Here is a 24,736-nt window from a genome sequence, read left to right as displayed (position 1 = left end):
GTGTGTGAGAAAAAAGTGATAACATCAGAGCCTTCTAAAATGCACCAGTGGTTTCTCCCCCACTACAGAGGGTAAATAGGATAATGATAAGTATGCTAAATTTATTGTTAACCAGTCTCTAATTGATTTACAGATACCAATGGAGCAGCTCCTCATTTTGATGCAAATAAGATATTAAGTGTATTATATTCAAAGAAGTTTAATTCTATAGTATTTGTGAGGTATCTGAATTTGTGGCTAATATACATTTGCAAAATAGAAAGCTTCCATTTTACTGGGGAAAAACCACCCCTACATAAAAAAGCAAATTTATAGCAGTTAGGAGTGGGAATGGAGTAAGATCATGAAGAATTTAGTAGAGGCAAGAAAGGCCCTAGTTAAGCGGGGAACAGAGGACTTTTTCTTGATTAATTGTGGTGCCAGATAGTATATGTGCGAGTATTCTGGGTATTTGTTTTTCAGGAACAAAGACAAATAAAGATTGTTATTGGATAAAAGATTCTTGGTTAGTCAGATACCAAATATGCCCAGTATTTTTTGAGATTGGAAAAAAATGTGAACATAGATTTATGGTAGTCTATTACCAATACTTCCTAGATAAGGAAATGAAGGTTCCTAATAATTTAAGTGACTTTCCCAAGATCATCTAGAGCTAACTTGCAAAGGTGACATTGTAAACCAGATCATTACTCCAAGTCATCATCCTTGCTACTAGAGTTTTGCTGGCTGATGATAAAGAAATTTAGTTAGGTCTGCCATTTCTTTTTTTTTTTTTTTTTTTTTTTTTTTTGCTTTTTGGTGAGGCATTTGAGGTCAAGTGACTTTACCAGGGTCACACAGCCAGGAAGTGTTAAGTGTCTGAGACCAGATTTGAACTCAGGTCCTCCTGACTGAAGGGCTGGTGATCTATCCACTGCGCCACTTAGCCACCCCTGGTCTGCCATTTCTTTATGTAACTTGGAACATGTCTCCATCCTGTTTTTATTATTCCCTTTCATTTATCCATGATCTGGCTAAACTGAACCAGTAGTATCAGAAGTAAAATTTGAACCCAATTCTTGCTGTCTCCAGAATAAGTGCTCTAAATATTGTATGACCATATTTCTGTGTTTATACGGAGCTCCTTAAGTTACTATGTCTTTTTCAGTCATGGTTTTGCCATCCTGTCCTAGATACATTATACATTAACATGAATAAGCTTGACCCCATTCTGATAGGCTTATTGCATATACATTCCCTTTCTCCCTACCAAAAAAAAGTATTCAGGCAATGCAATGACATGTTCCTTGGAAATTGAAATATTTGGGGAGCAGGAGGCTGATAGTGAAAGTTCCATTTTCCTATTGCTATTTTTCTCAATTGGCAGTTATTCTTCCAGCCTTGGTAAGGATTGAGTGAGCAGCCAATCTGTCATGGAGGTTTTCATCTTACTGTGCTCCTCATTACCTTCATTAGATCCTAAAAAGTCCTGATGTCTATCTGCAGAGAGTGTGTTGAAGAAAACTGTTGTAATATAATGTATATAAAGCACTTTACAGATTTTAAAGGGTTATGCAAATTTCAACTATTATCATTAGAAAATTTTGAGTTTAAGGAGAATTTGGCTTTATTCTCCCCCCCCTTTTTTTTTATCCATTCTAGAAAGCTTAACTCATTTTTACCACAGCATATAGGTCATTATGTTGACCAGTAAGCAGCAAGCATAGAATCATAGATTTAGAGATGGAGAGATTAGAAGCTATCTAGTCCAAGCTCTCATTTTCAGATAAGAAAACTAGAGGACCATAGAAAGTGGTTGATTTGCTGAAGATCACATTGGTTGTAAATGACAGACTGGATTTTTGAAATTAGATCCTCCAACTCTAAATATCTTTCCTTTGTACCATTTTAAAATAAAAATGGTTTAAGTGGAAAAGAGAATTATGCAAGTAAGCACAATGGTTTGATTTTTTAATGGGTTCATAGACATATGTTTAGTGTATCAGAATATCTTATGGAGTTGTTAGAGAGAGCTGACTTAAGTCAGGATGACCCAGGTCCCACCTCCAAGCAGGCCATTTAACTCTGTGGCTAGGACAGCCAAGTCACTAAGAGAGGGTTCATCTCCATTGACAGAAGTTTCACTAGCCTTTCCAGGCACCAGTAAAATCTCAGAGCCAGACAAAAATTATGACAACTATGGAAATCAGTAGGAAAATTGATTTTGCTTCAGTGGCATTAACTTTGGAAACTAAACTTCAGAAAAAAGAAACATGGTAAGTAAACCACCTTTGCTTAAAAAGTATACAAAGCCAAGAAAATAAAATGCTCATCTTTGTCCAATTAAATAAAGTAAATTAAGAATATTAATTAATACTTTAAAATCAAGATTACTCCAGCAGTCATAGTCAAAACTTTTTACAGAAAACCTAGTAGATAATTACTAAATTGTTTTTGTATTGCCATAAACATGAAAGAATGCTGTTGCTATTTCCCTCTAATACTGATCTCCTTCCTTCACTAAAATGTTAAGCCTGATACCTCCTGTAGCATCAGGTGTTCTGGGTTCTCAGGAACTGTACCAGCTGAGCAGAAATTTGAGCAGTCTACCATACTCCCATAGCTTCGAGGGTGACCATGGTGGTAGATACTGTCATCTGCAGACCAGCTCATCCACTTCAGGTTGAAAGTAACTAGGAAGTTTTCGAACCCTGTGCTCAGGAAGACTGTTTACAAAGACAGAACTTTGCCAGGAGAGGAGGTTCCCTACACCAATGAGATGATAGATACTTGAAGGATTTAGGTCAGTAGCCTCATTGCACTAATAAGAAGATTTAAACGATGTAAGCAAAAAATTTTATGAAGCTTTTGCCTGTTTCATAGTGGTCCTGGCATGTGATTCATCTTAACCCTTTAGAAGTCTGCTTTTGGGGGGGACTAAAGTTGGAGGTACTAATGTGACCTCCTCATGAAATATTGTTTGGCATGCAGAATTAAAAATAAGCCTTTTTTTTTTTTTTTTTGCAAGGGGGGAGTTTTTGTATCTCAGCAGCCATATAGATAAAAAAAAAATTATTTATTTGGATTTTGTATCATGCAAAACACTTTATATATATGATCTCATTTTGAACCCCCACACCATTCCTATGAAATAGGTACTATAGCAACTGGTGTCCTTATTTATAGATAAGAAAATCGAGGCTCAAAGGGCTTATGATTTGCCCTGTCACACAGCTAATAAATATTTGATGTGGTATTTGAGCTCAAATCTTGCTGACTCCCAAGTCCAGCACTCTGTCCATTAAACTGGACTTAAAATAGAATAAGTATTAACTTTTCCAAAAATTGTTCACTTCTAAGACTTTGAACACTGCATTTTCATCATCCTCAGTTTACTTATCTGTAAAATAGATGTTTCCCTCAAGAGTTATTGGGATGAAATGCATAATATATATAAAGGACCTTTGCAAACTTTATAGCACTAAGTAAATGTTAGCTGCTGTATTAAAATTTGCCTATATAATTAATAGTATCTGCTTCCTTATCCCATCTGTCTTCCCTTTAGCAGCAGATGCCATTTAGCCATTTCCTACAAACAAGTACATCTTAGTAGACATCTCATAATAGTATACATGCAAAAAAGGTATTAGAGAATGGAAAACTTGAGAAACTTCCTTGGCTGTTCTTTGTAAGATTTCCTTAATAGGGAAAAATACTATGAACCATTGTCCTATAGACATTAATTAACTCATTGGGCAAGTTGTGTCCTCACAGGCCTAGACAGATGTTTCTTTACCTATAAAATGGAGGGGGCATAACTACATTTCTCTATAAGTCTCCCTCTGTTGAAAAATTCTCTGATTTTAATTTAAGGTGGAGATGCCCAAAAAACTGAATAGAGACTCAGTAATTGAGCAATATTGAGAGTTAACTAAAGTCAATATTATGTTGGTTGGTTTTGTTGAACTTTCCCCCCCATTTTTACTTTCTTTTACAAGAGATGGCTTGATGAATATGGGAAGATAAATGAATATATTTAGAAATCAAAATGATGTTTAAAAAAAAAGATTCAGTAATTTTTATAAACCATATTTGCAAGTTCTTTCTTTAGGGACAATACCTTTTAATTTCTTAGGTATGTCTCCTAGTTTCAGATATAAAATTCCTCCTTTTGAACTATACTTAATGTAATTAAAGATAAAGTTTAAGAGCCCATGTCTGACTTTTTTGCCATCTTTGAGTCAATATATTTCTTCTTCATATATTCATATATAAATTCATATGCAACAAGCAAGGAAATTGGGGATAAGTGATTTGCTCAGAGTTCCACAGTTAGGAAATGTGTTTTAAGTGTTTTGAGGTTGAACATGAACACAAGGCCTCCTGACTCCAGGGCCAGTGTTCTATCTACTGCACAATCTAGCTTCCTCCTTTCATCTTATTCTCAGTAGTTTTCTCTCACCCACAAAAAAAAATTTTTTTTCTAACACATTATTTGGAGCCAAAGAACTGTGAATTTAAATCTATCTCTGCTAGCTCCCTGTGTTAGCCTGGAACTATCATTTAGCCACTCTAGTTTAGCTACAGTTTCTTTATACTTTAAATGAAGAGGTTGGACCATATGACCTTCGAGTTATGACTCTGATTCTATGATTGACTTTTCAGTTATTGTAACATGCCATTCTACTGTATAATCCTGAATAAAAGAGGAATTGTTTATTGATAAGCCTACTCCACGACTCTCCTGAGGACTTGGGTTCACATTTGTGAATCATGGGTTAGCAGACTAGAGAATACCTAACAGTCGACCAATTACTATTAGTACAAGAAAAACTTAAAACTCAGTAGTTTCAAAAATTTTCTAACCATGCTTAGATTTTGTAAATTCCTGAGAAAACTATTCTAGTACTTCTAATGATATTTGTTAGGATAGTTATAGATGGATTTCAAGCGTTGGAAAAGGCTTGTACTCAATGGTGAGGCCCTTCTACTCTGGTTTTTTAAAAAAAAGTTTTTTGGGGGTTTTTTTTAGGTTCATGAGCTTCTGTTGCATTTAAAGAGCATTTATTGAGCTCTCTATTCTACCCAGAATTGCACTAGGCATTAAGGAAAAGACAAGAGCAGAGAGCCAAGGATTGAACTTTGGGAACAGTCACGCATAAATTTAGATTTGGAAGGGACATTATAACTGCTTAAGGCTAATTCCCCCTATTTTCAGTGGGGAAATTGAGGACTAGAGAGATGACCGTAACTATTGGGAGGAGGGAAACAGGCATTTCAGTGGATGCCAACTGTGGTAGGCTTTTTACATTTATTTTTATTTACATATATACACATACATTAATACATACATGTTATGGTTGTATGTGTGGATAACATTCCATCTTCACAATAACATGAGTGTGTAGGTGCTGTTATCTATTTTACAGATTAGGAAGCTAAGGCAGAGAGCGGGTAAGTGACCTGCTCAGGGTTATATGAGTCATAAGTATTAGAATTAGATTTGAATTTAAGCCTCCTGACTTGGCCCAGTTTTCTATCAACTGTACCACCCAGCTACTGTTTCGATTTGGGATTAAACAATAGATAATGAAGTATGATTCCTAAAGAAGTGCTAAAGAGTCATATGCCACATTTTGATAATAATTTTTATATAGTGCTCACCAACTATCAGGCACTATACTAAGACCTTCAAAATTATTTAATCCTCAACAACCTTGGAAGATAGGTGTTATTATTATCCTCCTTCCACCAAGGAGGAAACTTAGTCAAGATTACACAGTTAGTAAATGTCTAAGGTTTGTATTCATATCTCTTTGACTCCAGGCCCAACATTCTCTTCGCTATATTAACTAGCTAATTCAACTTCTTCAATTCTTATCATAGGCGCTATCATTTACATAGAGTCATTTAAGGTTTACAAAGTGCTGTGTGGACATTATCTCTTTCAAGGAAAGAATCAAACTCACGTTTTGCTAATTCCAAGTTCACTTCTCTCTTAGACCACTCTGCTGCTTACCTAAGCAAGGGGAGAGAAGGATAAGAAATGGAGACAGTAAGAGCCATAAAAGATTTGAATTGTATAAAGAAGAACCAGAAAGAGTTATTACCATAGAGAAAGCTGAATATAGTCACTTAGCTTCCCTGGGTCTTGTTTTCCTCATCTGTAAAATAGAAAGTTTGGGGGAGATTAAGGTAGTTTTAAAGGTACCTTCCAGCTTCAATTTTATGACATTATGAAAGACCAGCTCAAATATTCCCATGTCTCTGAAGAAAATCTCCACCTGTGATTTCTGTTTTAAATAATTGTGAATGTGAACTTCCTCTGCCAGGTACAAACTTAGCTTTCTTTGTCTTCTTGTCTTTAGTCATGGGACATATTCTTTCGAAATGCCAATGCTGGAGCCCCGCCTGGCACTGCCTACCAAAGCCCCCCACCCCTGAGTGGTGCCTTGTCAGCACTGACCCAAGCCCAATCCTTGGTTCATGCCCAGCCGAATGTAGATAAGCTTGTGGAAGACCATCTTGCAGTTCAGTCTCTCATCAGGGCATATCAGGTAAGTGGTTTAGAATTCTCCAACAGATAGTAAGCAGAAAAGGAAGGTTGTCAAAACCCTTCTTTGCTTTTAAAATAGTAAATGTGGTTATGAATATTCCTTCTTTTTTTTGGTGGTGGTAATGTTATTAGGGAATCCACTGATTCATATATTTCCTACCCTAATATAATCCCCATATTCTAGTTTATCATTGATTTTTAAAATTGCTTGAACCTTAGAGAATGTCCATAGGCCCAGAAACCAACTCTTCCTTTGTTGACTCTGTACCTGATAAACAAGTACCCCCTTTTCAGCTCTCTTACTTTCATAAGTTGGCAATGATGAGATTGTGTGAGTGAGCCAGCCCAACATTAACTTAAAACATGATTTTATATTAAAGCAAAGTGGAGACAGGTTAGAGTGACCTGATTGTGACACATTGACACAGAGACTTTTGCCACCTATCATTCATCTTCTATTGCCAAAGTCAGGTTGCTAAGACAGGTTCTTTCCCCTTTTAGTCACAGTTACATGGGTACCATGTTAAACTAGCTTGGAGTGAAAGGGTTAAAGAAAAATGAAACATAGGGAAGATACATACAGAAAATAAGGAAAAACCAAGCAAACAGAAGAAACACATAAGAGGAGCAGAGATAGGATTCATTTGGGTGGCAGAGTGCAGGGAAATAATATTTGACTACATATATATTATCTAAGTGTGTAGGTTTTATTTTGGGGATTTCTTTTCTTTAGGTCACAGCATCCCTAACAGGTTTTGCTTAGAATATCATTTTGGCCTAATTTAAGCATCACAGCTAAGGCCTAAAGCCATTACATTACATTACATTACATTACATTACATTACATTAAGTTAAAGACTGTTAAGAAATGGATAGAGCATTGAATTTGTACTCACAGGATTACTTACCTGTGTGATTTTGGGTGATTGACTTCACTGCTCTTAGACTCAATGACTACTAAAATACTCCCAGCTCTAACTCTGTAACATTGTTGACCCTTTCTCCTCAACACTCTTCTAGATCAGAGTTTCTTAACCTGAACCTGGTTTATAATTAGTTTCCTTAATAATTCCATGCTATTTATTTTATTCATTAAAAATAATCCTGAGAATGGGTCTGATCAGAAAATTCACTAAACTGCTGGAGCCTCCATGACCAAAAAAGGTTAAGGGATCCCTTTCTGATCTTTCTTATTAATTATTATCTGTCTTATTATTAATACAGGAGTTTGGCTATGTTTTCCTACACCTTAAATTTGTTGATATGTGGGAAATTACTTTTTTTTCCCAGGAACAATGAGTAGAAGTTAAAAAAAAGAATCAGATTCAGACTTAGTATAAGAAGAGACTTATCAGTTAGAACTCTCTAAAAGTACAATTAACAAGCTGCCTCAGAAGTAGTGATTTCTGCCTCACAGCAGCTCTTTACACAATATAAGGTGACTATTTGTCCAGGATGTTTTAGTGCATCTTTTTGCCCAAGTATGGAATGAGGTCCCTTGTAACTCCAAGATTCTTTAAGTGGTGGTAGAATATGACACCTTAGGGATTGGGGGATCTAGGATCTAGAGTTCTTAGATCCCTCCCTAGAACCTTCTCAAAAAAAAGTGTGAACAGTTCTTTGCCATACCCTCATTGTGTATAACCTGTATGGTTATACATATATATATATTCCAAAATACTGCTTGGGCAAATGTTAAGAAATGGTAAGTATGCCTTGACATATTGCCTGTTGGCCATGTTATCAAGTGCTCTTGGGGATAATTTAAACTTGATCAGAATTTCTAAAAACGAATCAACAATCCCCCTTTACAAATCACCAGTAAGAAATTATATATGAAATGTTCAAAGCCTAAAGGAACTTAAAATTTTGAAAGAATGTTTTGGATTTGTTTTTTGTTTTAGTAGTAGTTTTTTAGATACTGAAATTCTGCAATCCAGACCAGAAGTTATTCTGTACTTGCTTTGATTGTTACTTGATTCTGAGTGTCCCTGGCTACTCTTTATAGCCATGGGTAAAGAACTCTGATTATAGCACATTATCACAGGAACCTTAAAACCAAAGGATTTTCTCATCCCATTAAAGGGTCTTGGTGTTCTGGAGAAACCCTCAGTCCATTAGAAGAATCAGACATTGGCTTTTTATGACCCTCCCCTATTTCCGCCTAGCTAGTCAAAGTAGGGTGTTCCTCTTCCAAACCAAGGTAAGTTGCTGAATGGCTGAGTTGTCACATATTTGTATTCTGGTTGATCTTAGCCAACTGGATAAGAAGGCCAAGTCTGGAACTTAGGGATAGTACCTTTAGGAATGTGATAGTTGATTATGAAGTATATGTCCCCTTATCTCCAAAAATATATAAATGTGTTTGGTACCTGCTTTTTGCTGATTGACAAATTCTGGGAGCCTCTTGGGTAAGGGTAATACTTATTGTATGAAATCACTGGTGCTAATGATCCTACTTAGGGCTTTAGTCCTTCCAGGTTTGTATGAAATGCATGCCTTTTTAAAAATTCGGTTTATTGACTGATTTGTGTTGTTGCTTCTAGGTCAGGGGTCATCACATTGCAAAACTTGATCCCCTCGGCATTAGTTGTGTAAATTTTGATGATGCACCAGTAACTGTTTCTTCAAACGTTGGTGAGAATTACTCTGCAAACTAATTTTAATGTAATTTTACTTTTTTTACCCCTTCCCTCTTTTTTTTTTTCTCTTGTCCTTTTGTATGTGTCCTTTCCTTTCCATTGTTGGCCCATTTCATAGATTCGAGGGCACCATGTAGCACAGCTGGATCCCCTGGGAATTTTGGATGCTGATCTGGACTCCTCCGTTCCAGCTGATATTATCTCATCCACAGACAAACTTGGTGAGGGTTCCTAGAGCAGTTAGTGCCGCACTGCTTGAGCTCCTCTCTCCCTTTCACAGCTGATGGGAGCCAGAATGCTTAACAGATAAGTAGGGAAGAGTCTTAAGTTTCCTTTGTACTGATCACTCTAAATTGATAGGTGAGACTATTAGAACATCCTCAGTCCAATTTTGGTGCTTTTCATATGTGATCTTTGGTCACATTGTTTTTTCTCAATTTTAAAGAAATAATCAAAATCTGTTCATTGAAGAACCTTTTTTATTTAGTTTACTTTTAAGGAAAATTTAATTGATTTTATTCTTTAAAGTTGAGCTTCTTATAAATTATTTTTAGGGGAAAGAGATAAGTAATAGTCTCAAATGACATTAAAATCAATTTTTTTATTGTTAAAAAAAAAGGCTAGTTGTGCTAGGGGAGGAAATTTTCAACATGTAATAGCTGACTATTTCAAAGACTAGTTCCTTTGCCTTCAGTTTTCCCTTTTCTAGGCCATAAAATCCAATTCCTTATTTGGCCTAGAGCAAAAACTTGATGAGTACCAGAAGTAGGGACTTTGCTTGATTTGGGGCTTTGCCCTAGAACCCTCTCTTCCTATGCTCTTTGAGCCTGAAGCATGTCACAGTTCTTATTGGGCTGGAGGCCTTTCACATCCCTTACTTACATTATAGCAGGTATCAGTCTCATTGCAAGTTGAATGTGCAGCTTGAGTCTTTGAATTCCTAAATGTCAGTGATCACAATGAGGAAACTTTGGAATGCATTCCCAGAGTATAGAGAGGCTGGAATCAACAAGCCATTTGGGAGATATGCATGTGCACCACAATTGGAATCCTGCTAGAATTAAAAGGCTGCTGAGGTATTTGAGTGAGCCCTCACTGCATCCCTTACCCCTTCCTCTTAATTTCACTTGAATCAGAAAGCTGGCATTTGACTAGTTCAATGCAGGATAATAACTGCTGAGCTCTCTTAACCACAGGTGCTTTCCGAGGGTTAATCCATAAATGTTCCAAGTGGCATGCTAACCTGTGCTAAAGCAATCATAATGATCACTAACAAAAATGGCAGAAGTGCCCCACAAGAAAAGCATTGTGCATGCTAACAGTCTGATGATTATCTATTTAGCTACAGCTACAACAAAGGCATTAGCTTACTCAGTCCTGCCATGGAAATTGGCATTTTGGGGAGGGAAGGGAATACAGAAGAAAAAATTTCTACCTCAATCTGTTGGAATTTTGTGGACTCTTTCAAACACAAGTGCATTGCAGATGTGGAATGCCAGAAATGTCTCATGCATCTAAGCTTGCAAGATCTTTGTTTCCAAAACTGACATTATCTGTTTGTCATTATGTTCCTTTTTCTTGACTCTCAGCATGATAGAGGATTTCCTTTTCATTTTACCTCCAATCCCTTAATCATAGCAAAAATGATAATAATAATAATAATAATAATAATATATATATATATATAGGAAATCTTCTGAATGTCATTTATCCAGTGTCCTCATAGACATCACCAGAACAAGGCTATAAGTATGGTTATCACCTTTGTTCAAGTTGGCCTATGGGTATGGGTCATGAGCTGATTCCTGTCATCTGAGGTAGAGCTGGGCATGTAATTGATGTAACTATTTTTGTACCATGACAGCAACCTCGTGAGCCAAAAAGTAACAATTCTGCCAATGTAGAGAATTTTGCAATCCATCCTAATCTTAAGTGATGGTTGTTCTGATAACTAGCATCAAACTGCTAAGCACTCCCAGGATACTCCCTCTAAACTTTTGGTTGATTTTGCAGGCACATGAAGCCATTGTAGGGTATACTTTTTGAAATTTGGAAAGTATTCAAAAGTCAGTGGGTCTTGGGTAGAGCAGGGAATAGTCAGCTCTGCTTTGGAGAGTTCTTGATATAACTAATACCATATTTGCGACCTCTATTAGGTGGCATATTTGACCACATTCATAGCCTCTTTTCTCAGATCACGGGCTAAGTGTTCGTTTTTTCATACCAATGGTCCAAGGTTAAATTTTTGGGTGAATCAGAGACACTTGAGCCGTTCCCAAGCTTTGGAATAAGGAACTCTGAAGTTGGTAAATGCTTAACCCATTCATTTGGCTGGAGAATTATGCATTATTGGGTCATTTTTTTGTTGCCCCAGTAAAGACATTGCTGTAAATGAAGAACATCATAGTACAAAGTAAATATAGGATGAGTAATCACAAAACATAGAATTTTAGAGCTAGCCCTCTCACTTTACAGATAAAGGACCAAGGGCCCAGGGAGTTTTAAGGTACTTGATCAAGGACATGTAACCAGTTAGTCAGATCCAGACTAGAACTTAATTCTCTTAATGAAATATTCAGGGCAGATTTAATTTGCTTCTGCTTTTGGAATATGAGTACATTTTACTTTGGATTATAATGTTACAACTTAAAAGGGTGACTGAGAGTCACCTACAAGCTTCTCATTTTCTAGATAAGGAACTGAAACTCCAATTCATTCAAGAATTTATAAAGCCACCTACTAAGTAGCAGGCACTGTGCTAGGTAAGAAGGAAAGCATAAAAACAAAAATGAAACTGATCTCTGCCATCAGGAAACTTACATTCTATAAGGGAGAAAGAAGGTATATATTTAAATAAACATGTATAACAATAATAAATAACATAATAAAATAAAAAATGAGACAAATTTTAATATGTGAAGATCAATAAAGGTACAGCTTGAGCTGAATCTTGGGGTAAACTAGAATTTATTATCATTACATGTTTATTTAAATATATAAATTCTTTCTCCCTTTTAGAATGTAAGGAGGATGTATTATGGACATCTACAAAAGTAAAGAGATGGAAGTCAGAAGGGGAAGTAGGCCTTGGTTGAGTATAGATATGCAAAGAAGAATAATATGGAAAGACAAGGTTATATTTAATTTATTTAACACGCCCAACAGGAGTCTCTGATTTATCCTAGAGGCAAGGGGGAAGTCACTGAAAGGAGAAGAGTAACATGGTCAAAGCTGAGGTCTGGAGAGGGGAGAATGAAGGTAGGGATATCATTTAGGGTACAATAGACAGGGAGGTGATAAGGACTAAGGTAGTGGGATCTTGTAAGTGGAAAGAAGGAGACAGGTGTGAGTGAAGTAGACTTGACAACTGATGAAAAATGAGTGGACAGAGGGAAAAATTGGGGATGACTGCTAGATTGCTGGATGAATGATGGTACCTTCAATAGAAATAGGGAAGTTAAGAAGAATTCTACCTTTGGAAGAAACAAATTCTCTTTTGGACATGTTGAATTTGAGCTGCCCATTGAACATAGCTTTTGGAATTGTCTGGCAGACAGTTGATGATACAGAATGGGAGCTTAGGAAAGTTGAGGCATAGTAGATAATGTAGCTGTCATCTAGATAATCATGATAGTTGAACCCACAGAAGTGAATGAGTTCACCAGGAGAGAGGAAAGAAAGAAAAGAAGGCTCAAGATAGACCCCTGAGGACAACTCAAACAAAGGGGATGATTAATAAAGGTTGGCCAGAAAACCAGAAGAAAACAGGGCATTCATATAGCAGCTACTATGTGCAAGGCACTCTGCTAAGTACTTTGCAAAGCTAGTATTTCATTTGATCCACACCACAATTCCTGAAAAGTAGGTGCTGAAGCAGAAAGGTTAAGTGACTTGCCCAGAATCTCATAGTCACTCTTCTGACAGCACTCTTGTCCAGATAATTGATGAGATTATACGGTCAACTGGTGTGTGTGTGTGTGTTTTAAGTATAAGGCTCATTTGGAAATGTTTGTGGGCAATGGCAGTGAAAAACCCAATAGACCATGGAAAGGTTGGCTATCAGAGAGGATGTTATAGGGCAAGCTGTCAGAGCATACTGGAATGGAATTGACATATTGAACACAGACAATTAGTGTCAGACATGAAACTAAGAAGAGAGTAAATAGAGAAATAGAGCATCACAAAGGCAGAAGGTAGTTCCTGCCCAAACTACTTGACCTCATTCCTCAAGCACTACTGCTGCTTAGCAATGCTTGGAAGTAAGAAGAGAAAATTTATTCAGTTCTCTTAATTTTAAATTGAAACTTTAAATGTATTTTCCCATAGAAATATTGTTATATATGATGACTAGATGTTATGGTATTATTAATATGCTATCCTACTCTGCTTGAATATATTATGGGTTAAATAAACCAGAAAAAACAACCACTATATAACCTTGTTTCTATGGGTCTTTTATAAACTGGAATTTTTTTTTCTGCCTGCTTCTAATGGCATTTTTACACATTAAATGCCATCAACCTCTAAGTCAAAGAATCTTCAGCCTTGATTTGGTCATGATATGAAAAACAGCCCACTTCAAGGGTTCTTGCTTTGATTTCAATTCATAACTCTTCAAGAAAAAGAAAGTACAAACCAAAACTACCATAGATGTGTTGGGAGGATGGAAGAGGAAGGGCAAGGGTAGTTAAGGCAGTATTTGTTTCCTGTGAGGATAAGAGTCTTGATACCCGAGTGAGTGAAATTAAATAGCAGAAGAGCCAAGCTAATTGACCTTCTTTGAAGATCTGTATTTTCTGTAGTTTTTTTTTTTTTTTTTTTTGGGGGGGGGGGAGGCAGGGAGTTTGTTTGGCTGTTTTTTGTGTTTGTTTTGAAAAATCATTATAGATTATAAAGAGAAGCTATCCTGCACTAGCCATTTTGAACCTTCCTTCTCCTTTCTCCATTTGGAAAATTTGGAAGGTATTGTGTTATTTTTTTAAATCAAGGAAAGACTTGTTTTGTAGAGCAGCTTCATCATTTCTTATAGAAAAATTTCTGCTTAGAGCACTTATAAATTTGGATGTCTTTTCAAACCAGTAACATAATATGGTTTAACAGGTGACTGAGAGAACTCATTTTAATTAAATGAAATAGTGTTGTGGGCTTTTTTTTTTTTTTTGGTGTAATTGACAGTTACATGACCCCTACTATGAGATTCAAAGCACTATCTAATTATATACTTCTGTTTATTTTTGAAACAGAAGTAGCCCATCTTTAGCACTGAACCTCTAAAGTAAGTAAAGTGAGAACCTCTAAAGGAAATAAAGGTTAACGTGTTTTTAACCAAGTAAACACAAGCACATGAATTTTGTGGTGCCCAGTTGAAGAAAACTTTGGAAAGGTGGGGCAGCTAGGCAGTGAAGTGGATGAAGCACCAGTCCTGAAATCAGGAAGACCTGAGTTCAAATTTGATCTCAGATACTTAAGATTTCCTGGTTGTGTGACCCTGAGCAAGTCACTTAACCCCAATTGCAGAGAGAGAGAGAGAGAGAGAAACACTTGTGAATATCTTGTCACCCTCCCCCTACTACAGATTTGTTGAATCAGAGATAGGAAGATTGTTGTCAGGAAAAGTTTATGTAGATTTTTCTAGAATCTTAAGGGAAGGAGAGGAAGGGGGAAGAATGTTGTAGGACACATAAACTCCTCTGTAGTTCTTATCAATCAAAGAAGTTTTTAGAGTATGAAGTCCAACTACCATTTTTAGTTTCAATGGAATTTTCTTAGTCTTCCTATCCCTGTTTCTAGCTCTTTTGAGGGAAAAGTATTGAATTGTTGTCTTCTGATAAGTTGAGCCCCTTTTTTAGATTTAGGCTATCTACTCATATTGCTACTCATTGCTCAGATTGACCTTGTACCATTGCTTTGTTAGTATTTGTTAAAGTGCCAAAATTATCATAGCATCACTGAGGTTGGAATTTGCTGAGAGTAGCATAACCAGTGTGTGTCAAAAGCAAGACTAAGTCTTAACTCTTTGGACAGCCCTTTGTCAGGGAGTATTGCTCCTCATGAGACTTTTCACTCAAACTAAATGTATAAAGCACATATCTGTACACTGTATAAAGTATGGGTCACTGCTTTCAGATTCTAAGGCAGAATTCTGGACTTAGATCATTGAAACTTGATGTGATTACTGACATCCACAATAATAACCTGCATACAAAGCATTTTAAGTAAGGTGATGCAGATCAGAGGGAAAGTTAATTTTAACCACCAACAAAAACTAGAGATGAAATACATGTTGATCTATTATGCTCTCACTGTCTGCCAGTGATACCATGACTCATGACATGTGAAGGTAATGAAGATAGAATTGGAATACTCCATTCCATCTATCTTTCTGAAGAATCAAGAGATTCTAAATTGTTCTTCCAGTCACATTTATGTGTCACACTCATGTAAAGCCACATGTGGAAAGGAATCTGGAGATTATTTTAATTTGTATGCCATGTTCAGGATGCCTTAACTTTCCTGGCCAGTAGCAAAGTGAAGCCTAAATTGGCCAAATTTGGCAAGAATAAAGTACTGATAGGTATTGAGATATGCAAAAGATTTCTATGCCTTAAAAAAAAATTTTGTACCTAAAAATAGAGAAAGTACAGCTATGGAAGGAATTTACTATCACTTGATTAGTTGTAACTACTATATAACTATTATAATTTAATAATAGCCTTGCTTAAAATCTTAAATCAGTAGATCTCTAATCTCCTATCCAAAGTGGTTTCACAGAAGCCCCCAAATGTCCAGCTCACTTGTACCCAAGGTCTTACTTAGATGGTAGTCATTATCATAGCAAAAACAGGAGCCACACTTGTACTCAAAAATGGTTCTTCTCCCTTTTGTTATCTTCCCTCAGATCAGTACACTTACAAATCCCAAAAGAGTAAGGGGAACAGTGCTAAATGAAATTCCCTTTGGTATTGGTGGCTAGTGCTCATAAATTGTGGCTTTTGTTTCTGTTATTATAGTGAGCCAAATGAATAATACTTCAAACTGGATTCTCTTGAGAGCTCTTCCAGGAGTGACTTGAAGTTGCTATTCAAGGATAATAGAACCTTGCATTCTTGCTTCTTGATATGGAATGAAGTAGGCAGCATTTAGGGGAGTTTGTGATATTATTGCTTTTTCCTTTCTCTTTCTCTCCCTCTCCCTTCCCCCCCCTCCCCTCCCCTCAGAATGTCACCTTGGGTACCTCCTCTCCTCTTCCTACTCCTCAACCTCTTTGCCTCTTTGTTCTTCCTTTAGCTTTCCTGTGGTCATCCTTCCCTCTTCAAAGATTGAGTTAACAAAGTGGAATAACTGTGGAAATCTAAATTTTATCATAAGCATCAGACAAATCTTTCCCTAACCAAATTTTGAAAACCTCATATCCTAGTCTTCTAGTTTGTTTTGTGTTGCTAAGAAAAGTTACTCATCCTTGAGATGGAAAAGATAAGGAAGTACATCCAACCAGCCACAGGTGATTTTAAAGTTAAGTGCCCAGGATCTTTCTGACAGTGTTATATATACATAAAGGCCTTGTCACAAGAAATAATAGGCCATAATTATAAAAATGCCCAAAAAGCATTGAGTTCTAGATTCAGCAGATGGCTAAAAGTTTTGTCAGTGTCGTACTGCCCCCTGTTGTCATCTTGTCACAAACTGGCTAGAAACAGAAACTTAACAGTCATTGTTTTTCCTCAGGGCTTATGTTCCTTGATTGGCTTGTTTGTCACTAGATAAGGCAACAATGATACATTGTAAAGAGTTTGGATCTAGGAGTCAGGATATTTGACTTCTCATCCTTTCTCTGTCAATAGGTGCCTTCCATTAAAGTTCACCATGTCTGCTAAATGTAGGCAAGTACTGACCAACATCCAAAAGATTGTGACATAGTAATGGGGTATGTGTTGGAATTAGAGATGAAAAAGACCTTCATTTTAAAGATGAAGAAACTGGGACCCCGGGAGATGATGGGTCCACTTTCCTCATCTGAAAAATAAAGGCCCTTTCCCCCACAGTAAGCATGGTTGTGTATCCTTAACCTCTTAATATACCAGATAACTCTCTAAAACTTAAAATCACAATTATGGCTGTGAAATAGCTACTGCTCTGAACAAGTAAAAGAATATATTCTTCTAAAGGGATCTCCTCATACCAATGAAATCACAGGTCTCATAAAACTTTGTTACTTAAAGCAGTCAATGTGGTACTTCACCTTTTTTATAGAAAGATACTTGGTAGGGGCAAAGTTGTGATTTGTTGAAAAAACTGATCCATAAAAATAGACAGTATCTTCTCTTTAAAAGTTTTAAAGTTCTAAATGTTGAATCTAGCTAATTGCTGTATCAACTCATGTGAGTTGGTTCTTATAGCTTCTCTTGTTTATGACATCAAGCTCTTTACTTCACTAACCACATCAAAGCACCAGAAAATCTCCTTGACCCTCTATCTTTACTAGAATTCTTCTTACCTTGTAACTAGTTAATTTCTGTAGGTACCCTGGATGGTTAACAGAGCTTAGCTACCCTAATGCTGGGAAATAAATAGTAAAGAAATAAAACTCTGTAGTCGATGTAGAGGAAAGTAAGTCTTAGCTGGTTACTAATTGATGGTGCTAGAACAGAATATTTATATTATGAACTGGAGGGAAGGAGGGAACGACAGGCTCATTTTTCTTCAGATGCTGCTCTAGATTAGGTATTTGCAAAATCACCTGGATTCACATCCTTTCTTGTCTTGTCACTGTGCAAAGACAAGGAACAATGATCTCATTTGGCCACTGCTTAGTTATGTACAACATTGCTCTGTCTCCCATGAATTTGCTCCTCTGGACACAGTCAAAAATCCTTTTTTCATTCCTTGTAGCTTTAGCACAGACTTTACTTCCAATAAGCTGTCAACCCTTCCATCATTTTTGCATCTTTGAAAGCTTTTGCCATGATTTCTTGACTTCCTCACAAAACATCTGAGCAGGAACCAGCTTGATTGATAGGGACTTCTGCTGCTTTTTCTCGTCAAAGCCAAAACAAAACAAAACAAACTTGAGTGGAATTTGCCCTGAGTCATTGAGGACTGCATTGCAGTCCATAGCATCACACAACTACCTATTTTAAAAAGATGTGTTCTTTTGGCATTTGTTTTAAAAAGAAGAAATTATTACATTCAAGAAAATGAGTATTTTCTATAAATGAGGCTTACAATTATATCTTCCAATGTTCCCTAGGCTCATTTTTTTTGCTATAGGCCTTTGAAATGGTAATAATAAAACATAAATTCAGGGAAATTTTGCAATGGATATAATGGCATTGTCATGAGATCTGATGCTTTGTATTGTGTAGAAAGAGAAATCTTATGGTTTTCCATCTTTAGAGAAGATAGAAGAAAAATTAAGAAAGACACTGATGATTTAAGAAGCCTTTGGATTTCAGATTCTGTGGAATAGAGGCAAGATCAGGTCTCCTTCCCAAGTCATATTGTGCTTTGGAGAGCCCAAGTGTAAGTAGTGTTTGCTTCTTTAGAGTCCCACAACTGGCTATTCTCATGATTTCATTTAGGGCCAAAGTTGCATCAATCTAAGATGGTAATGGAGAATCTGGTCATATTCTATTATTAGAGTCTTTCCCTAAAATGGTAAGCCTCAGTTTTGACATCTAAGAGAGCATTTAACTGATCTCTATCAATCAATTTTAATCAAAAATATCCAGTTTTCAGCATTTTTTGGAGATGGAGCTTACCTTTGAAGAGTGGTTCCTGGACTGTCCCCAGGTTCTTACTCCAATACAATTCAGAATATATACAGACATTTGCACTCGCTCTCTCTTTCTCTTTCCCTCTCCTTCTCTCATCAACATGTCTCACCTCACTTTTTGACTTCCAAGCAGTTTAAATTGAGATATGAAATACGTTGTACAGCAAAAGTTAACATCCTGATTTTCTTTCTTGACAGATAAAGCTTATTAAGGAAAATATAGATGGTGTTGAATGCTCAGTCAAAAGCCCACTGGGGAGGAAACGGTACAACTGCCCATCTGTTGCTACATTTTTTAAAATTCTTTTTTGAAGAATCTTCACCAATAAACATCTATGCTGGTTATGGCACCATTTTAGGAATAACGATGAGGAAGTGTTCTGACTTTGGAAGTCAAGAATCCTCCTCTCTTTCCTCCACCTTAGTACTGGTTGCTAAAGCCTTTCAACATCTTGGGGACTTAAAGAATGATTTACTTTATCTATTAAACTGACCTTGGGGGAGAAAGGGTACACCAAAACCCCAAAATTTTTGTATTTATTTTTTTCCAGTGTTTATTGAAAGCAACCTAGATGGGTCTTTTCAACTAATTAAGAAAATTGCCTTAACATACTTGAAATTGTAGGTAGGTAAAGTTTCTCAAACCAGGCTGCCTGATTGCTTCCATGAAAATACTTTCCAGTGAAAACTGGGTCTCCCCCCAACCTTCTCATTTTTATTGATTGAATTTCCAGCTGTTCTACAACGGATTTTCCATCTCTGTTTCCCAGAGTAGTCATCTTCCATTTCACAGTACAAACCACTAACCCCCTTTCCTTTGATGTGACTATGTTTAAAGTTATTTAACTGTGCTTTCCCTTACTGCTTTCATGGTGTAGTGTTTTTAACTAACTCTTACTGTCTTTTTCCCTCTGCACTCACCTCCTCCCTTCTCCCCTCACCTCCCAGATCTCGCAGTTTTCCAGGAGCGACTCCGAATGCTAACTGTAGGAGGTATGCAAAGAACAAGTCTCTCACCCTTCTGGAGCTGAGGACTTTATTCAAATCAAATGTTCAACTTTTCTGGGCATGCACAGTTTGGGGAAAGTTGGCAGATCTTCCCAATTGTTCATTACTTTTTTTGTTTGCAAATTGTTTCAAAACTTGTTTTTCCCATCCCTTCATCTGTCATATGTGATCTCATTTTTGTTTTCCCATCCTTTGTGTTTTTGCAAAATCATTTTCCATCATCTTTGCTTCATCTTGAGCTTCTGCTCTTTGGCATAGTTTGTCTAGGCTTCTTGGTGTCACTAGCCAAGAGCTAAGCAGTAGTCATGTTAAGTTTTGCATGTTAGTGGATTCTTTTCTTTATGTTCTGTTCTGTGGCTCTTTCTCAGCCCGGGACTCTTCTGGCTTCTGTTGTTCTGGCACCTCAGTATTTGGGGAAAGATCCTTTTCTTGGTGTTGCCCATAACTGAAGGAGCAAAAGAACTGATAATAAGATTTCGTTAGAATGGATAGTATCTATCTCTTCCTGACTGAACAACTTTGGTTCCCAAGTTCTCTTCATTTAAGAGAATGAAAAGGAGCAATGGATATAGAATTTAGTTTGGCTTTTAAGATACTCTTGGCCTGCTTTCACCCACCATCCTATTTAAATCTGTCAGTCTCTTCCTGAACCTTGGCTTTCTCCAAATTCCTATATAGGTAATCTCTAGTGAATTCCCCATCTTGTCGTAGACATAACATCAGTAAGAATCCAATCTCTCTAAGTACCAGAGTTTAAAATTTGACTGAAGGACTAGAAAGCAGAAGCCAATCCTTCTGTCATTTAGCCATATACCTCTAGGTAATAGTAGACTTAAGTCAGAGGAAACCAAAGAAGTCATAAATCTAAAAACCTTTTCCAGAGATTTCTGTGATGCTTAGATGCTCAGCATTTATGTTATTCAGGTGGTTCTTATCCTGAAAGAGATTTTCAAAGAATAAATATTTGTTTTTTTTTAATTCCATAAGCACATTGTTATCCATGGGCCAGTCTGTTTTGAATTATGATAAGCTCTCCTCAGGAATGAGTTTTGTCAAAAAGAACCAAAAACTCCCCCAGTAATATTGTTTATTCCCTACTGCCCATTATCCATAGAACATACTTTTAAGAGTCCCTTCCAGTCCTTCCCTTTCTAGAGGAAATACCAGAGGGCTGAAAGAACAGAACTGGACATGAACTATTTCTTAGCAAAAGGGCTTGAGGAAGGTACAATTTGCTTTAAAGTTTAAAATTTTATCCTATGGTACAACCTGCTTTTCAGCAAGGCTGAGTGATTATGTGACAGTGTGACAATGTGAGAGAGAGCCAGCCCTCTACTAAGTAAAAGAATTAAATATTATTCCCTTTATTCCCTCTAAATAGCTGCTGTAAAATTGTGACTCTTTTTGGTTAAATTTCCATCACTTTGCTATGGTGGAAAGAGCATTTAGTTTCTAGTATGAAGATCAAAGTTCAAATCCTGCTTCTGTCACTTCTTATATGATGTGAAGGGAAATCCTTTTTCCTATCTGAGCCTCAGTTTCTATTTCTGTAAAATGTCTGTAAAATGTTCTAAGGTTCCTCGCAGACCTAATTTAATAAATTAATTTAATTTAATAACTTACAGGTTTATGATCTTTTTGATTTTTATATTAAGAAAAAGAAGGCACTTAGTGTTTGGGGAGGGAAAGCTCACTTGGTCTAGGTGGATTTTTTCCATTTTAGATAGTTGGCTCATGATAAAAGAAAGTAGTACGGGATATTGTCATGTTGTGGTTGTTTAGGCATTTTTCAGTTGTGTTTAACAATTTGTGATCCCACTTTGAGTTTTCTTAGCAAAAATAGTGCAATGCTTTGCTGTTTTCTTCTCTAGATCGTTTTAGATGAAGAAACTGAGGTAAACAGGGTTAAGTCATTAGTCCAGGGTCACACAGCTAGTTACAAGTTTATTGTGAGTGAGTGTCCAAGGCCGGATTTAGACTCATGAAGATAAGACTTCCTGACTCCAAGCCCAGTGCTCTATCCATTGGGCTACTTCATTGCCCCCAGACTTCCTCCCAAGTTTGTAGGTTGCCATCTGGGGTTGTTGGATATTTTTCTTGTCTCGTTTTTATTGAGGACCTGTGATTTCTTTAGTCTGGGGAAAACTCCCCCTAACCAAAGAGATCTGCAATATAAACTTAGAGAGTTGCCTGGGGCCAAGAGAGTTTAAATTACTTGCTATGATTTACATACACTGCATGTTAGAGGTGGAATTTAAATCCATTTCTTTTTTGTTTGAGTCAGAAACTAACTCATACAAACCACTCTATGTCACAGTGCTTCTCAATCTCTTTCTTACCATTAAAACATGCAATTATTATAGATGTGTTTATTCAGGTTCTGAAGTTAAGAATAATTCAATTGACCCCCTTTGATTCCTGAATCAAAAAAAGGGATGTTTATTACATTTCTAGGGTCCTCACAATGTCTATATAACCAAAGCCTTCTGGTGAAATCAGTTTAGATTTTTAGAGTCCTGCAGTGTCAGAATGGAGAAGTTGCTTTAGTAGAAGCAGGCTACTATATTAAATTCCAAATTGACAAGGCCTTTGAGTCTTTGTCCTTATCAGGAGACTCAGCATGCTAAGATTTTAAATTATAATTAGTTCCTAGGCTCCCTGCTGATGGAGTGCACACTGTTCAGGTACCAGGGTATGGGTTGCAGTGTTGTCTCTGAAAGAATTCAGGCTTAGGCTTTCTCCAAATCAAAGGAATTTATTTGGACATTTACTTGGGGTAGCAGGTGATACACCCTGCAGGCTTCCTTAAGGGAGAGGGGCACCCAAGCAGAGGATGGTGAAGGTCCTTTTGTAGTCAGGATATTGGGGCTGGGAAGCAGCTCAAGATTCTGTTGCACACCATGCTGTGGAGAACTTTTCTTTCCTTGCTTCCTAGCCATCTTTATTAGATGGGGCAACCACGAGGAAGGTCAGCTTTCCTCTGAGCCTCACGCTCTTTTCCTGACCTGCCAGTCTCAGATTTTCCCTATTTACCAAGAAAAAGGTACCCAATTTCTAAACAGAATTAGGGCCAAAATTCTTGTATTTTAAGGCAGAATTTTTAATCAGAACATTTTTTATTTGGCAAGTACAGTGAAAGTTTCAGTGTGTATAACCATAACTGTAAGTACTGATGCTTGATAGCAGAATATATGCTGGGAGGAATCAGTGCCTCTCACATCCTCAACCTGACTCTGTCCTTTCCTAGCCATGAGCTTCAATTTCCTATCCAGGAATTCCAATTGCTGCAAGCAATTACCTTAGCTTGTACCCAGGTAGGTGGCAGTAGTGGATTGGAAATGAATCCACATGCCTAGAGGCCACTTGGAACTGCATTTGCTTCAGCTACTTGGTTGGTTCGGGTTTTTTTCTCCCCACACCTGCAATTCTCCCCAGCCTACTGCCTTCCTTTTTTCTTTGCTGCTATGGAAGAAAACCACCTGCAATTGAAAGTCCTGTCCTTGGCAGATGTCCTCTCCTTCACCTTATCTCATCTCCTTTTCACTGATAGTTTTTAAGTTTAGTAAATCCCATCTCTCCCCTTTTATTTCCATGGAGCTTCAAGCAGAGACTATCATTCTGTTTCCCACTTGTGCATGTTCCCCCTGGCTGTAGTAATTCTCTGAAGGAGAAAAAATTTTTTGCTCCGAATCAGGCAGTCCAGCTCTTGAGGTTGGGAAGGGACCCCAAAAGGTTGGGGGTCACAGACCGGTGGTAGGTGTCTCAAAAGAATTTGCAGGCCTGATCCCATCTCCAAGTCAGGTGGCAAAGTTTATTGTAAATTATAACATCAATTGAAGCTGGCTAAAGTCCAGAGAATTGAGCAAAGAGTCAGGAGCAAGGAGACACATTTATGTTAGTCTTCATGTCACTGATATGCTAATTTTATGGCCTAGAGGTAGAATTGAGTAGGCTCAAGAATTTGCTTATAACTGACCAGCAGACCTAGGACTATTCTAAAGCCAGACTTTCGAGTCATTGACAGACAAGATTGTCAGAACAATAGAATTCTAAGGTTAGAGAGTGTCAGAATCACTAATACAAGTTCCCTAAAGTTTAAGGGAAGAAATATTATATTCCTAGAACTTTTACAGTCATTGACAGAACAATAGCATACTTAGATCAGAAGGCTTCAGGATCACAGATTCCAAAACCAGAAGATTTAGAATCACTGACATTGTTAGAAGAAAAGCTCCCTACAGTCAGAAGACCTTAAAATTATTGCTGTCTCCCCTAGAAGCTTTATTCCATCACAGCCACTCCAGTGCCACTGGAATGGAAGATAGGACAACCTAACATAATGTGCATATGAGTGGTATGAGCCCTGTAATGGGGATAGTAGAAGAAACCAAACACCTTCTGCTATTCTGAAAGACTATTGCTGAGTCTGCTCTTCCTTCTTCCCTTTTGCTTTACTGAAGAAGTTTACCAACCAAGTCCTGAATCATACCTACTTACCCATCTATAGAAGTGGACTGCCTCCATGAGGAGAATCCTTACTCCTCCCCTTCAGTGTTCCTTAGGAAAAAAAGAAAAGAATGAGAATAAATTAACTAGAGCATCTGATTACCTTCCTTTGTTTCTGCCACCACAGCCCTTCAACAAACCTACTTTGCCTGGGTTGGCTAGTTAAATTTTGAATTGTTGTGTTTTAGAGGTTTGGATGTCCCTGAGAAGCTGGGTCATATAGCAAAATGCTTAATTTCTAGCTAGGGTAGGCTTTTTAAGATGCTCAGGTAA

At 37.1% G+C, this 24,736-nt stretch overlaps 1 protein-coding gene across 4 annotated transcripts in view; it reads left to right on the top strand.

The window, feature by feature from the left end:
• The window catches only part of OGDH (oxoglutarate dehydrogenase), a 95,467-nt gene that overhangs the window by 34,962 nt on the left and 35,769 nt on the right, over positions 1-24,736 (top strand). Inside the window, exons 3-5 of one of the 4 annotated variants that reach the window (XM_031951513.1) lie at positions 6,348-6,536; positions 9,296-9,398; positions 19,898-19,942. In XM_031951513.1, the coding sequence (XP_031807373.1) occupies positions 6,348-6,536; positions 9,296-9,398; positions 19,898-19,942 (337 nt within the window). Of the gene's footprint in view, positions 1-6,347; positions 6,537-9,081; positions 9,173-9,295; positions 9,399-19,897; positions 19,943-24,736 lie in introns of all 4 variants that reach the window. The other 3 variants (XM_031951514.1, XM_003757737.4, XM_003757738.4) reach the window with 3 other exon arrangements.

Source organism: Sarcophilus harrisii, chromosome 2 (genome assembly GCF_902635505.1).
Source record: "Sarcophilus harrisii chromosome 2, mSarHar1.11, whole genome shotgun sequence".
NCBI classification, from domain to species: domain Eukaryota; kingdom Metazoa; phylum Chordata; class Mammalia; order Dasyuromorphia; family Dasyuridae; genus Sarcophilus; species Sarcophilus harrisii.
Note: the sequence above shows the minus strand (reverse complement) of the source record. Positions and strands in the feature narration are given on the sequence as shown.